A 13,781-nucleotide genomic window follows, 5' to 3' on the forward strand; every position below is an offset into this window, starting at 1 on the left:
CATTTTATATACCTACTAGCTTTCCTGCGAACTTCGTATCGCTTCGAGTCGATAATAGCATTGCAGGACAAAAATACCAGAATAAATTAGTTGCTTATGCCGATCGCTTCATTTTTGCAAGATCGAAACCACCTTCACATAGTCATTTCAGCTGCTACTGTGACTTCTTCTGGCCTCATGTACTATTATTATTACTTGCTCTTATGCTATCACTCTGATGAACTATTCATATTCTTCTGCTACAGAAAATTATTATTTTTACATATATTGTCAGCTGAGCTAAACTCAGCGGGCTTTTAGGCACACTTCAAAACTCTTCTCAAAACACTCCAGTACCTTTTAATTTAATATTTGATAAAGCACATGGTCTACAAATAACACAATGATAACAAAACTTTTTTTTAATTTGATTGCAGCGCTAACTGTCCGGACAGACTAAAAATTAAAATTCTAATATTATTTAAAATTTGACACTGCAACTTTGACTGTGAATTGACTTTGACACCGTCTGTCGGATCCAATGTAAAACATTCCAGAATCCACAACTACTAATAAATTAATATTTAATTAAAAAAACATTGTCCAGCGGACAAAATTGTGAATCTAAACTATACCCAGATCCCCTTGAACACACACCAAAAATTTCATCAAAATCGGTCCAGTCGTTTGAGAGAAGTTCAGTGACATACACGCTCACAGAAGAATTATATATATAAAGATATACCATGATTGACATTTCAATTTCCTTTTTACGATTTTTTATGCAATTACAACTTATAATCAACTTATCTATACACTTAGGTCGACTAACTTAGAATAGAACGATACTGAACACATGGCTATTTGAATGTGCTTGTAAAAACTATAGACAGATAACAAATGACCAGATTCGGGATCACCCTTTTAATTTCTAACAAATCAAATATAATCTTATAGTAGTACCATTAAATCACTCCAACTGCAGACTTGGAGTGACACGTGACCGACGCACAATGGGCCGACTTAAAGCCTCGTGCGGAAAAAGGAGCCTCATCACTCCAATAATAAAATAGAATAAAAACAAAGTGTATGGTGAATAGCGGTTCGAAGTCCAATTTGTCAATTGACCAAACAATATTCAAATTGTCATCAATTTGATATGTAAGTTGGTATTCCAACAACGCAATACGTCAGAAAATATTAATTAATTAATTTGTCATCCGTGAGTCTAAAATCTTTACTCAGAAAGTTCAAGTAGCGTTGAAGAGTGCATGATGAATTTCTATGGATTGTCTACACCGGCCGAATGCGTTGAGAAATTGCATGACGCTTCAGAGTTAGTCAGTAAGGGTCTGACACTAGCCGCTTTCCCCCCGAGGAAGTGGGTATGGGTGGGGATAAGGACTCCCCTTTTTGTCAAACTAAAAAACAGCTCAATAATCAGGACTAATCTCTTCTTCATCACATGAACTTTGATGTCTATCATTACGCTATGTTATGAATGTAAAAATAGAATGCGTGAACGTTTATTTTTTTAAATACTGAAAAGGATTAATATTGTGTTAATTAAAGGATATGAAGAGGAGAGCTGAAGATCGAGCTCAGTGGCGTGCCTCAGGAGAGATCTATGTCCAACCGTGGACTGCGATGGATTTATAAGATTACATCGACTAGTTACGTAATGCCGCCCTACTGCAACCAGCTGCTTAACTATGAGATTTTTATAAATTAAAAATTAGTCATGAGCCAACATGGTAAAATGATAAGAGAACTTGATGATCTCAAAGTGCGGATGAGACCATCAATGATACATAAATAAAGTTAAATAAAGCCTGAGCCCTAACATTGGACTTAATAAATATTAAATTATACTTATTAATAATATTCTTACATTTAATATTTATGTATATGTATAGGTACCTACGTTGTATATCTATTACAGGACAAAAGTTATATTTAACAAACTATTCATATTGCAAATAAATCAATGACATACATTTTATAGCAATTATCTTTTGTTTATAGAGATTTTGTACCATACTAATCATGAGCTGACGCGGCGGGGTCGCGAGTCCACCGCGTTGCATCATTTAATAACGATACTAATGCCAGAGATGAGGTTTCGATCACAACATAAAAATGGTTTTCATGACGCACATAACTCTAAATATTTATACAGTTTCCTTCCATGCACTGAATCCATCCATGCATTGTGCTATTGTTTTTCTATACATTTTGCTATTGTAAAGCATAAATATCTCTTTGTGACTATAAATATACGAGTCACACAGGACCTACATGCGTCAACAGATAAACAAAAAGCACTAAGAATAACTTTAACCTCATTATTATTCTCTCGAATCATTTTCAGATAAAAGTGAGGCTAAAATTCTCTTTTAGAAGCCTGCATTAAAACTGTTGGCAAAAGCTTGATGTCAATGGATCCAAACATGAGCACGCTCCGACAGAATATGATAGGTACTCATCTTCATTGTATAGCATGACAAAAATTATAATTGGGAGATTCGAATTTGCGTATCATAAATCTAAAGACTTTAAGTTGCAGGTATGTGTCAGGATCAGAAACCAAAGGCTGCAGAGCTTTGAGACTCCGATCATCACAAAACATTCGATATGACAGGAGGTTGTAATCAACCTTCTCTTCAACCAAGATCTAATCTTCTCTCGATGAACCAAAGCATTCCTTGAAGAGGTGGAATCCTTCTCCAGTCTTGAATCTTCTAGTACAATGGACCTCGTCCATCAATAAATTACTGTAAATAATAAGCAACGCCCTGATCACTTTTTAGCAGGCTGTGAGTAGTAAGTTATACAACAGCACGCAATCTTTCCGTTTGATTCTAAACTAAACATACATATGAACAAGGTATACCTAATGATTTAAGGCTGGTATATAAAATCAAGTTACAAAAATAATACTAAATAGAAAATGCGGCAATCTACGCTGACAACGGATGACTGGTATAATTAGTATAAATTCGAGGAAAATATATGAATTTACTTTAGTCAGGCCTGGGAATATCACACGGATGGTGCTATTTCTCCTTGCATTCAGTTAACCACATGAAAATGAGGGTCCAAAAGTATCCCTTCGCGATACTCTTGATATTCGCATATGTCTTCAAGGCGTCATGCATGGGCAACAGCAGTTTAACCTTCGCTATTGACGACACAAGCTCAATGGGAGATGACATCGACGAAGTTAAAAGCAGTGCTAATAGGATTTTAGATATAGTGTTTAATGAAAAGTCTAGTGTCATTGATAATATGGTCCTCGTGTCAATTAACGATCCAAGTAAGTATCCGATTTATTATATTTAAAAATACCAAAAAATGCAAAGCAATGGTGCTTTGCACAACATCTAACAAAATCAATCACAAACTCCAATCATAAGTTATCTCATTTTTATCATATTTATCCGAAAGAACATGCTATGCTTTCAAATCATTGGCAATGAATAAGTCCAAAATAACAGGACTTTTATTAAGTGACTCTAGAACTAAACTGGTAAGGTAGAAAAAAAAATTTGAACAGCTTTTCACATGTTCGAAAACTTATTACCAGTTTATTAAAAAAAAAATGAGCTCGGATAGATAATTAGTGAATGGAAAATGTATAATTTGAACTGGTAAGGAGGCGAAGCTTTCGTATAAAAAAAGAAGGTAAAATGTGAAGTTGAGAAATGTAAATTATAATATAATTGGAAATCTTTTAATAATGGAAAATAACAACTATTTTTTAGACTTCCACAATCATTCAAAAATTAAAATAGTCAAGGCATTTCTGTTTCTAACAGTACTTGTTTTGTTTATAGATCCTGTAGTGAGAGAAAACACCAAAGATCGCGATAGATTCCAGCAAGCACTAGACGCTCTGCAACCCCACGACGACATCATACCCAATGATTGTCCAGAAACCATCCATGGAAGGAACTCTGCTTGCTTTACAGACGAGTCACTCTGACTCTTACATTTACGTATTCACTAATGCCTCGGCTAAAGATTATCCTTTAGCAAGACAAGTTATGGAAATGTGCCAACGGAAACAAAGTCAGGTAAATTTGAAACCAGCATTTTTTTTGCTCTGGTTCAGATTTCAGATTACGTGGATGCCCATAAAGAATGTACTTTTGCTTATTATACATTCTTGATTAATATACAAACTAAGATTCAGACTACTACAATCATGTTAACGTTGTTAAATTGGACCTATCTCATTTTATAACCTTTTATCAGAACTTTTTTAAATAGCACAACATAAAGAATTAACAGCTATCATATTTCATCAAATCCTTAACCTACATAATTGTATTTTTCAGGTTAATTTCATTTTAACGGGTTACTGTCATCGGTATCCTAAGAATGGATTTAAAGTCTTCTATGACATAGCAGCGGCTTGTTCCGGACTTGCTTTTCACGTTGGATCAAACTCACTTAATCCGGTAATATATTTCGTTATTATTATAAGGTTTGTCTCAACGACAGTTAATATTCGGAGCCTTTAGGACGAATGATGTCTGAGAAGCGTTTAAATATTTTAGTGCTATCGAAGAATTGTAGTTGACTAAAGAAGTTCGCTAATTCTACGACTCCTCGACAACCGTAACGTAAAACTACTTGTTAGTAGATGTATGATATGTCGGAATAGGCTTTTCAGGTTTTCATCTTCTCCTAAAGTAATTATCCTGTAACAAGCTCTTACTCACTTATCGTCTGAAATACCCACTTCACACTTGTATCCGTAGTAGACTTTACATATTATTTCAACGTATAACATCAAAAATTATGTTAAAGGTGATCAAGACAATTGAAGAAACAATAAACGGCAACCAGACTGTGATGGTCACCACGACAGTCCCACCCTCAGTTTCTACTAACATTCCAGTAAGTAAACACATCACATTAAAGTCACCTTTTAAGATCAACTTTCATCAAAATTTCCAATTTAATTAAAATCTAAAAATTTGCACCAAGGAAACCAAAGAACAGCTGATTTAAAAACCCCTAAAAATGTTCTTAATATTCTCATATGAAAGTGCATGGCACTATCTGACTGTAGTAACAGCTCGCAGCACAAGCGCATTGAAATTTGGAAGCCCAATATTTTATAAAACTTTAACTGAATTTTTCGTTCTTATTTGGCACATTTGAGATTTATCTCATTTTTTTAGTTTACTATTGACGACCATACGGAATACGCTATTGTGTATGTATCTGGCTATGACGTCTCACTTACAATATGGGGTGCACCAGCAATTCAACAAGACATCATGAGGAATTACTATGGAATTGTAAGTTATTTTATTTACACTTTTATATATAATATATCCAGGATTAGCTGTGAGGTATCGACGCCAAGCCTACTGCGATCTGTGAGACATGTCGCGATTTCGATTCCCACGTCGGACGATCATTCGTGTGATCCGCGAATGCTTGTTCTGGGTCTGGGTGGTTTACAAACCTACCCCGCGGCACAGGGATCCTAAATCGTGAGCCGGGGAAACTTTTCATTTAAGAAAAAAATCATGTCACTACATGTCCAACCTTTGCCAAGTGCAAACTTATATATCGAAATGTTACAGGTAGTCAAAGTTACTAAAAATACCGCTGCCGGTAATTTCATAGCGACTGTGTGGGGTGCCTTTTCTACATCAGTAATATAGTCGGCAGAACCGACTTTCTCTTTAGCCATGGTTTCTCTGAGTTAGTACCAAAGTCACTGGCCGATACTACGCCACAGCCAATCGCAAGTAAGTGTAGCTATTATTACTTACTATTATTATTGTCAATAGTATCAGGTTGACCTTTACGATATTTGTATTTGTAAAACAAAGCCCTAACGTTCCTTAAGCTACTCTTCTTTATTTACTACGGTACTTTCGAAAAGTGAATTCAAGGGCAAGAGTCAGCAGAAAGATGCTTCTCTCGGTGACTAGCCGGATTGCTTTTATCAACGACAGTGACTCAAATTTGCCGCACTTACACAAAAATAAACAATATTTTAGAGGCTAGAAACAAAATTTAAAATATTGAATTTTCAGATACGAACGTCTACCTTTCAATATCAATTAACGATCCAAAACACTTAGTAAATATAACATCAGCTCATATTTTGAAAAAAAGTTCCAGCGGAGTCTACGAAAAAATAATACGAACACTACCTCTGACAGAAATTTCCAAAGATTTTTACATAACACAGCCGCTCGTAGAGCCTTCGGAAAAATTTCAAATTTTAGTAAGTAAAAATTAATATCCTACAATAGCTAATCTATTACAATAATATCAATGAAATATCAAAGATCCCACAACCAACAGCCCTTTTGGTGGTTGTTTTGTAGCAAGTGAAGACCTTAATTATTCAGTTCACATTTTAGGATACTTTTTACTCTCTGTCTTTATTTGACTGGAGGCTAGACCTCTTTAAACATTTGCCTAAAGCAGACAATGTCTGCGTGCAGGCAACATACCTCATTAAGTTTAAAGTACTGTACTAAACACCTGTTATTGTAGGTGGAGGGAATCGTAATTTCTACAGGTAAGACTATCAGAAGGATGTCAAAAATTCCCATCACACCTCAAAAAACCGATTAAAGGTAAGTTTAAGCATATTTTAATTGCCACGTACACATTTACGTCATTTACATGCACATACAACCAGTTCTTTGTATCTAGTATCTTATCTTTTATTTTTTAAATCAGTAGAGATAGACACTATGAAGCCAGTTACTAAAATAGAAGAAGGTCAAAAGACAGAAGTAGAATATGATGGTACAGTGAAATTAACTTGCAAGGTATCCGGCTACCCAAAACCCACAATTACTTGGATGAACGCCGAGGGAACTGTAGTTAAATCTGTGGTGAGTAGAATATAAAGCCGTCACTGGTGGCAGTCAATTTATGTATCTTATCAATCGCATTTAAATTTATTTAATTTATGCTACCTATTCACCATGTCAGGGCCCCGATTTTGCTATTTTACAATGCCTGATGAATGAATGGCAATTGGATTAAATTTGATTGATTGATTGAAATTCTCTTAAGCATTTTGCCAATACAATAACTGAAAGTTAATTGTATTGACCTTGAGTATACTGTACTGCACTGAATTTCCAATTATTGTGAAGAAAAATGCTTAATAGAATACGAAAATTGTCATTTTAAGCCAAATTTCATTCATTCATCGGCCGTTGTAAATAGCAGAATTGGGGCCCTGTAAACCCTCCATTCATTCCTATTTTTTTAATGGATAATTGTTCCCAGTTTTGTGTATAATATAATTATTTTCCATTCCAGAGTTCGATCCTGCAAGTACCTTACGACTACATTAGTTACGTAACAATTTCTCACGTGATGAAAGCTGACAAATATAAATGCTATGCCAAAAACAGCATTGGAAGTGATGCAACAATAATTGATGTCGCTGTTAAAGATCCTTTTGAAGTAAAGTCAGTGCCCAAAGGTAAATTTAAAAGTGATATTATTGCTATGGATGTGGAAACTGATGCATTTTCTAAAAAAGTATATAGATACATACTCTTGAAATGATGGACACCACTTCAGTTTAAACAAAGTTTATGAAATGATGGAAAAATTTAACTGTTACATAATTAACCTGTGTTATAAACGCTTACAGCCCTATGTGTCGTTTTCATGATGGCAAAAGTTTTGTTTTAAGATCTAAGCCTATTGAATCAATAACCTTGTTATGATATGTTAATGTTCAGGTACAACTGGAGTATTTTACGGTTCTGAAGGCATCATTACATGTGACATAAGATCAAAACACCGGATGAATATCCGATGGTACTACGCAGACGAAATCACTCGAGTAGACAGAGAAATCTCCTCATCTGATGCATACCAGATCTCTACTGACAGCAAACAACTAAAAATTATGAAAATGAATTTGAGTTTGGTCGGAAAGTATACTTGCAAAGCAACTTTACAGAATCACGGAGATGTTCAGAAGACTTTCAGCACTAGAGTAACAGCAGATGGTGTTGGTATGTAGTATTAAAATAAAATCTGGTAAACAATAACACAAAACTGTATAGCTTTAAATTAATCAATGATTTTCTCACTTTAGTGGCTCCAGAAGTTTCGGGAGAAAATAGTAAGAAAGCTACAAAAGGTTCTGCTGCTGTTATCAACTGCAGGTAAGTTTGAATAGAATTGTAGAAAACAGCATACTGAACGAGCTTTCTATTAATCAATTCAATTTTCAGTGTCAAAGGATTACCAAAACCAAAAATTTCTTGGAAATTTAAGGGATTAACTGCTAAAAACTTAGTGAATTTGTCGGGCACTAATAGTGAGTTTCATATTCCGAGAGTAGAAGAGAAACATGCAGGAAACTACAAGTGCGTAGCAGTCAACGACATCGGTAGTGATTCACACGTGACCACACTTATTGTTCAAGGTAAAATAAATACAATACATCGAATTTCGTTTGTAAATAGAAAATTTTAAATAAACGATATAAATTTTATTTTTGATTGCTCAACAGACCCACCAAAAATAACCACAGTACATACAGCAGTTTACAAAAGCAATGAAGGAACTGCTCTTTTGAAATTGCCATGTGATGCCACCGGCAATCCCAAGCCGGCTATCATTTGGAAGAGAAATGGTGCAACTATAACTCCAAGTAAGAAATGAAAACCAAAATACACATCGCTAGGCAAATCCGGGCAATTGTGAGCCTGAATTTTTGAATTTCTTTCCTATGCGAGAGGCAAAACAAATACTTAGGTTCATCCTTCCTTCATCGAGGAAAAGCCTTACATTACAGCAAAGAACCTTGGCTATGCGCTAGCCATGTGAAACTTAGGCTAGTAGCATTAATAATAGTAGCACCCGCTCGATACAGACCTTTAATCGTAACAAAAATGAAACGCCCAAGACATACTGTCCTTCAAGAAGCTTTTCATGTAGCCATCATATTCATTCGCTTATTCCTCAAGGTCCTCTTAACGACTACCTAAAAGCCAGGAACGAATACTTTTAGTTCTTATGTCTGTTAAAACAATACAATACTTATTTAGATTGACAAAACTTGCAAAGAATAATCTTAAACATGAGGTGATGTTTCCAGATTCGAAGTATTCAATAGAAGCAGGAACGCTTATAATCAAAGACATTATAGTAGAAGACACTGGGTCTTATACTTGTGAAGCGAAGAATGAAGTGGGTGCAACGAGCGCAACGTTTAAAACAATGATCCTTCGTAAGTGAACCAATTAAACAAATAATGATTAAATTATAAGTTATTGTTATTACAGTATTAAATGAATTATTAACAAGTTCGTTTTTTGTAAATATTCTTCCTTATTTTATCCACTTCAAATAAGTAAACAAGCTTTAGGTCTGAACTCTAATGATATAGAATAATTAATGTTAGTATTGAATTGTTTTAACTGATTCCTTTAATTTTAGAATTTCCTAAAGTATCTGGAGTTGCTGCTAAAAAAGTAAGACTAGGAATTTCGGACACTATTGCGTGCAAGTAAGTATATTTTTATGTCGACATGAAATTATTGCTAAATAATTAAGATATTAAAGCAAATACATTTTAAAGATTCTTCTAAAATTATTATTTTCTTTCAGAATTGTCAACGGAATATCAACACCAAATATAACTTGGCAAGTCATGACAGATTCTGCAACAAAATACGACCCTCTCATAGTCTCAATAGAAATTCAAATAGACTCACAACTTGCAGGCGTCAGTGTGCTAAAAATATTAAATATAACAGATAAACACGCCGGATCATATAAATGTGTGGCAACGAATGAATTAGGAGCTAACGAACACGTCACTACCCTGATTGTGGAATGTAAGTTAATGTGTTCAGTTTAGAAACCAAATTCTTCTGTAGTCAACAAACTTACAATAGCATGTCTAATTTACATAATGAGGCTCAGGTGAAAAACGGTAGAATGGCTAAAAGAGATCGTAAGATGATGGAAGTAATAACAATATCCGCTTCGCAGTGGCAAGGGATCAGGTTGATGAACATGTTATAGCAATCATGGACGAAATTGAGCTTTTGCTCTGTATTTCTAATTATTAGGCTAAAAAAATCTCTTTTTCTTTTGTAGCTCCACCTACAATAATTTCAAGCAATGCAGTTTACAACGGTGTTGAAGGCGATCTTGCCTTGAGGATTCCATGTAATACCACTGGTAATCCAAAGCCAACCATAACTTGGAAGGTCGACGGAACTATTATAATACCAGGTAAGTAACAAAGCAAATACTAGTAATAACCTGGGATAGCAAGCCTTTACACTATCTATATAACTTAAAAGACTTAAAAAAATCCTGGATTTTTTAAATCTTTTCTTCGTTATTTCTTTCAAACTAATGGGTTTAGTGCTCAACATTTGCTTATACATAATTATGGCTCAACAATATTTTTCCAAACCAGACTGGCCATTTTTTAACCTCAGACGAGAAGAAAATAAGTTTTATGAGTATGTGTTTACCGATTTCGCTTTTAGATATGTTGTGTAAAAATCGTTTCTGCCATTTGAAGGTCATGAGCTTTTTTCCATGAGGAATGATTTAAATTTGAGAGTTGAGTGTCTTTGGAACCATAGCTCTTAACGGGAAAACCGATTTAGATGTGGTTTTATTTCTTCGGGAACTTATTTCATATTTATGTAACATCATTCGATGACCTGAAGAAAGGCCAAATCGCAGAAATGATTATTCCGCAACCACAATAAATTTTATTTCAGACACTAAGTATGCCATTGAAGATGGAGCTCTAGTTATATTTAGTCCGATGCAAACCGACAGTAAAACATACGCCTGTGAAGCTAAAAATTATCTTGGAACTGTAACTGCTGTTTCCCAAGCACAAATTGATGGTGAGATTTAACTATATTTATAAACCCGTAATCTGTAAACATCACAAAAACTTAATATATGTATAATTACATGACTGTGGCACCCATGAGATTATACAAACATTATAGTTTTGCCTATAATCTAAAACTGGTTTTTTTCGTTTCAGAGTATGTTGGATATGGTGATAAATATATAGTGTACATAAAGGAAGGCGAAAACAGAAAACTTGAATGCGACGGATATAACTCCAAATCTCAGACGGTTAGGTGGCTAGTCGTAAGTTGTACTTATAATTATTTTGTATTCTAGAGTTTCTTTTCACCTATAGTCAATAAAATTGGAAAAAAAAATTGTTGATATTTACAGGAAGACGTTGATTTGAAATTAAAAGAACCATTCGTATATTTCGAAAAAGCCTCCGTTGACAAAGATGGTAACTACACGTGTCGCGTAAGTGATAAGCATGGCAATACATACACACATACCTATGTTGTCGATGTTGGTCGTGAACCGAAATTTAAGTACGAAAATCTTCAAATCGTCGACTGGGGAGGTGATGTCAAAAATGTGCTGTCAAACTGTGATAGTGAAGCAAAACCATGGGCAAGTGTGAGTATGACGCCTATATTAAGACAGGGCTTGAAACAAAAAACAGGATTTTTAATCTTATTTACCTAAACACATTTTAGGTAACATGGTATTTCAACGGGAAAATGTTAAGTGACCAAGACTTGAAACAATTGGAAGACCATTTTAAATGGGGACGGTATTCCTGCAATGTTTCCAATGTCCATGGGTCAATACAGAGAAGTTTTGAGGTCGCGTCACCAGGTACCTACATCCAATCTTTTAAAACATGTTTTGTTAATTAATCAACTTTTTGTCGCTCGTCAATCACTACTAATTTTATTATTATTACTATTCACCACACTTAAGGAAGATATTACCCAATTACTGACACAGAACACAGAACTCCATCCGCTGCAACAAATCATGCATTGAAATTATTATTTTTTTCAGAATGCTACATTAACAAGAATTTCAAATACAGCGAAGACATGCCATTGATTCTTAATAATGACCTTACTTGGCCATCTTGGAAAACTCCAAATAATCATTATATAACGAAGCCACATGAAAGCATTAAGATTTTCTGTCCTAGTCAAGCAAAAACAGTAAATGAACTAAAGACATTCAATAAAAACCTGGTACAAGCAACTTGTGTGAAACAAGACATATTTGAAATTGATGGGAAAAATTACACAATAACAGATCTGCATTGCAAGAATAATGTCACTCCTAACATAATAAACGAAAAATCTAAATGCCTAACTGAAGCTTCTGAAATGATACGAGTAGGGTACGAAGTAGAGGATTTCTTGGGGACATACGATGTATGTTACGACTATGACAAAAACGTGCCACTTTACACTCGTGCAGTTCTAAGTGGGGCTTACGATACTCCAAGAACATCAACAATTTGGCATAAATACCCTGTTATTGCCGAAGACAAGCTGGACAAAGGAATAACTTGTAAGGACTCGACATCATCGTGCTGCTACAGTAGAACATTGCTAGTCAATGATGGAATATACAATGAACGTCTGGCACGGGACACAACGTTCATCAAACCATTAAATACAATATTGCAATGGCGTCCTTGTACAAATAAGATGGTATGATTTTTTCAGAATTTCTCTTCCTTTCACTTTCCCTTATCCCAAAACTATCGGTTAATTTCGTAAATAAATGAATAGAGACTCAAAGACATAAAAAAACAACAAAATTTCATGTAACTTAACATTTCAGACAACTTGGGAAGGCATAAATCATATGGTGACGACCCAGATACAAGGCTTCGGTAAATTCGTAGCATGGTCGGGTACACACACTTTGGAAGAAAAAGGCGGAGTGTTCATACCACGGTACTTGTGGATGGTATGTATTCTCATTTTTTTAAATAAATGCTTAGTCCAAATTACAAAACGCAACCAAGAATCCGTTTGAGAAATCTTTTCAGTCTAAACTACCCTTATCCTTCACATAAATGTTGAGGTCGTTTTCCATCTTACTAGATTGAGTGCTCTATTTTATATGTCGTCGGAGAAGACACACTGTCACTTGTTGAATTATTTCTAAACAAACAAGTTATTAAATTGAAAGAAAATAATAATGCGAGAAGAAATAGAATTCTCGAACTACGAAATCAGTCCCAGCCTTAGTAATAGAAAAATGTACAGCGACTTCAAATACCTATTCTTCTTCTTGTTATGGGTACTCATCTGAATCTCATCCACAGGTGCTGAAATTCGATGAAGACAACAGTCTAGCTATCGTCCATTTGAATGACCCGTCACCTACAGACAAGGACATCAAATGTAGGAACATCTGCAACGAAGACGACCAGCCTTGGTTCCGTCCTGAAGATAAATTTACATATTGCTGTAGCGTAGACGAATTCCTGTCCGTATTTAATCTAAAGGGACATGGTATTGGAGGCAAGTATATCGTGGTTATTAGCAACTAGATATTAAATTAACTATATAGGTATTAAATTTAAATTTGACAAAAAGTATCTAAGATTTTTTTGAGGACTCCTCCAGTAAAAACTGTGTCGCGAGGTGTTTCACGAATATAAAAAGTACGTGCACAAAGACACTCATACTCAGAACTAGCATTTGTAACGTACAATACAAAACTGCTTATTCTAGGAAACATACTAACAAGGTTTTCATTTTTAATTTAAGTCATCCTAGGTATACTTTTTGTTTACCGCTAATTGCTTAGGCTACAAATTGAAAGCTGAGTACCTAATTCCTTTATCATTATTATTTTGTTTACAGAGTGATTGGCGCCTTCTAGTAATGAAGAACACAAAATTATGTGATAATCAATATTGCTACTAAGAGTTTAATATAATGATACCG

The 13,781-nt window shown here is 34.7% G+C and overlaps 2 protein-coding genes and 1 long non-coding RNA gene across 3 annotated transcripts; all 3 read left to right on the plus strand.

The window, feature by feature from the left end:
* Window positions 1-3,054: 3,054 nt before the first annotated feature.
* On the plus strand, window positions 3,055-3,964 carry LOC113500203. Its single transcript, XM_026880912.1, has 2 exons — window positions 3,055-3,295; window positions 3,816-3,964. Exons 1-2 carry the CDS (start codon window positions 3,064-3,066, stop codon window positions 3,962-3,964), a joined length of 381 nt encoding a protein of 126 aa, XP_026736713.1. The 5' UTR covers window positions 3,055-3,063.
* Window positions 3,965-5,658: 1,694 nt separating this feature from the next.
* Window positions 5,659-6,577, plus strand: LOC113500106. The gene is made up of 3 exons (XR_003401167.1): window positions 5,659-5,750; window positions 6,042-6,235; window positions 6,511-6,577. It is a non-coding gene; the product is annotated as an uncharacterized LOC113500106 (long non-coding RNA).
* A 22-nt stretch (window positions 6,578-6,599) lies between these two features.
* On the plus strand, window positions 6,600-13,781 carry LOC113500108 (hemicentin-2-like). Its single transcript, XM_026880779.1, has 18 exons — window positions 6,600-6,857; window positions 7,294-7,459; window positions 7,725-8,003; window positions 8,087-8,156; window positions 8,226-8,419; window positions 8,507-8,647; window positions 9,095-9,226; window positions 9,436-9,505; window positions 9,607-9,836; window positions 10,102-10,239; window positions 10,743-10,874; window positions 11,021-11,130; window positions 11,221-11,463; window positions 11,544-11,685; window positions 11,875-12,530; window positions 12,664-12,792; window positions 13,154-13,352; window positions 13,698-13,781. Exons 1-18 carry the CDS (start codon window positions 6,714-6,716, stop codon window positions 13,700-13,702), a joined length of 3,180 nt encoding a protein of 1,059 aa, XP_026736580.1. The 5' UTR covers window positions 6,600-6,713; the 3' UTR covers window positions 13,703-13,781.

Source organism: Trichoplusia ni, chromosome 13 (assembly GCF_003590095.1).
Source record: "Trichoplusia ni isolate ovarian cell line Hi5 chromosome 13, tn1, whole genome shotgun sequence".
Lineage (NCBI taxonomy): Eukaryota > Metazoa > Arthropoda > Insecta > Lepidoptera > Noctuidae > Trichoplusia > Trichoplusia ni.

Bases quoted from the DNA above. Each gene is read 5' to 3' on its own strand.
- LOC113500108 (XM_026880779.1), top strand. From the start codon at position 6,714: ATGAAGCCAGTTACTAAAATAGAAGAAGGTCAAAAGACAGAAGTAGAA. The intron at 11,131-11,220 runs GTAAGTTGTACT...TGATATTTACAG, and splicing joins AGACGGTTAGGTGGCTAGTC to GAAGACGTTGATTTGAAATT. The intron at 11,464-11,543 runs GTGAGTATGACG...AACACATTTTAG, and splicing joins AAGCAAAACCATGGGCAAGT to GTAACATGGTATTTCAACGG.
- LOC113500203 (XM_026880912.1), top strand. From the start codon at position 3,064: ATGAAAATGAGGGTCCAAAAGTATCCCTTCGCGATACTCTTGATATTC. The intron at 3,296-3,815 runs GTAAGTATCCGA...TTTTGTTTATAG, and splicing joins CGTGTCAATTAACGATCCAA to ATCCTGTAGTGAGAGAAAAC.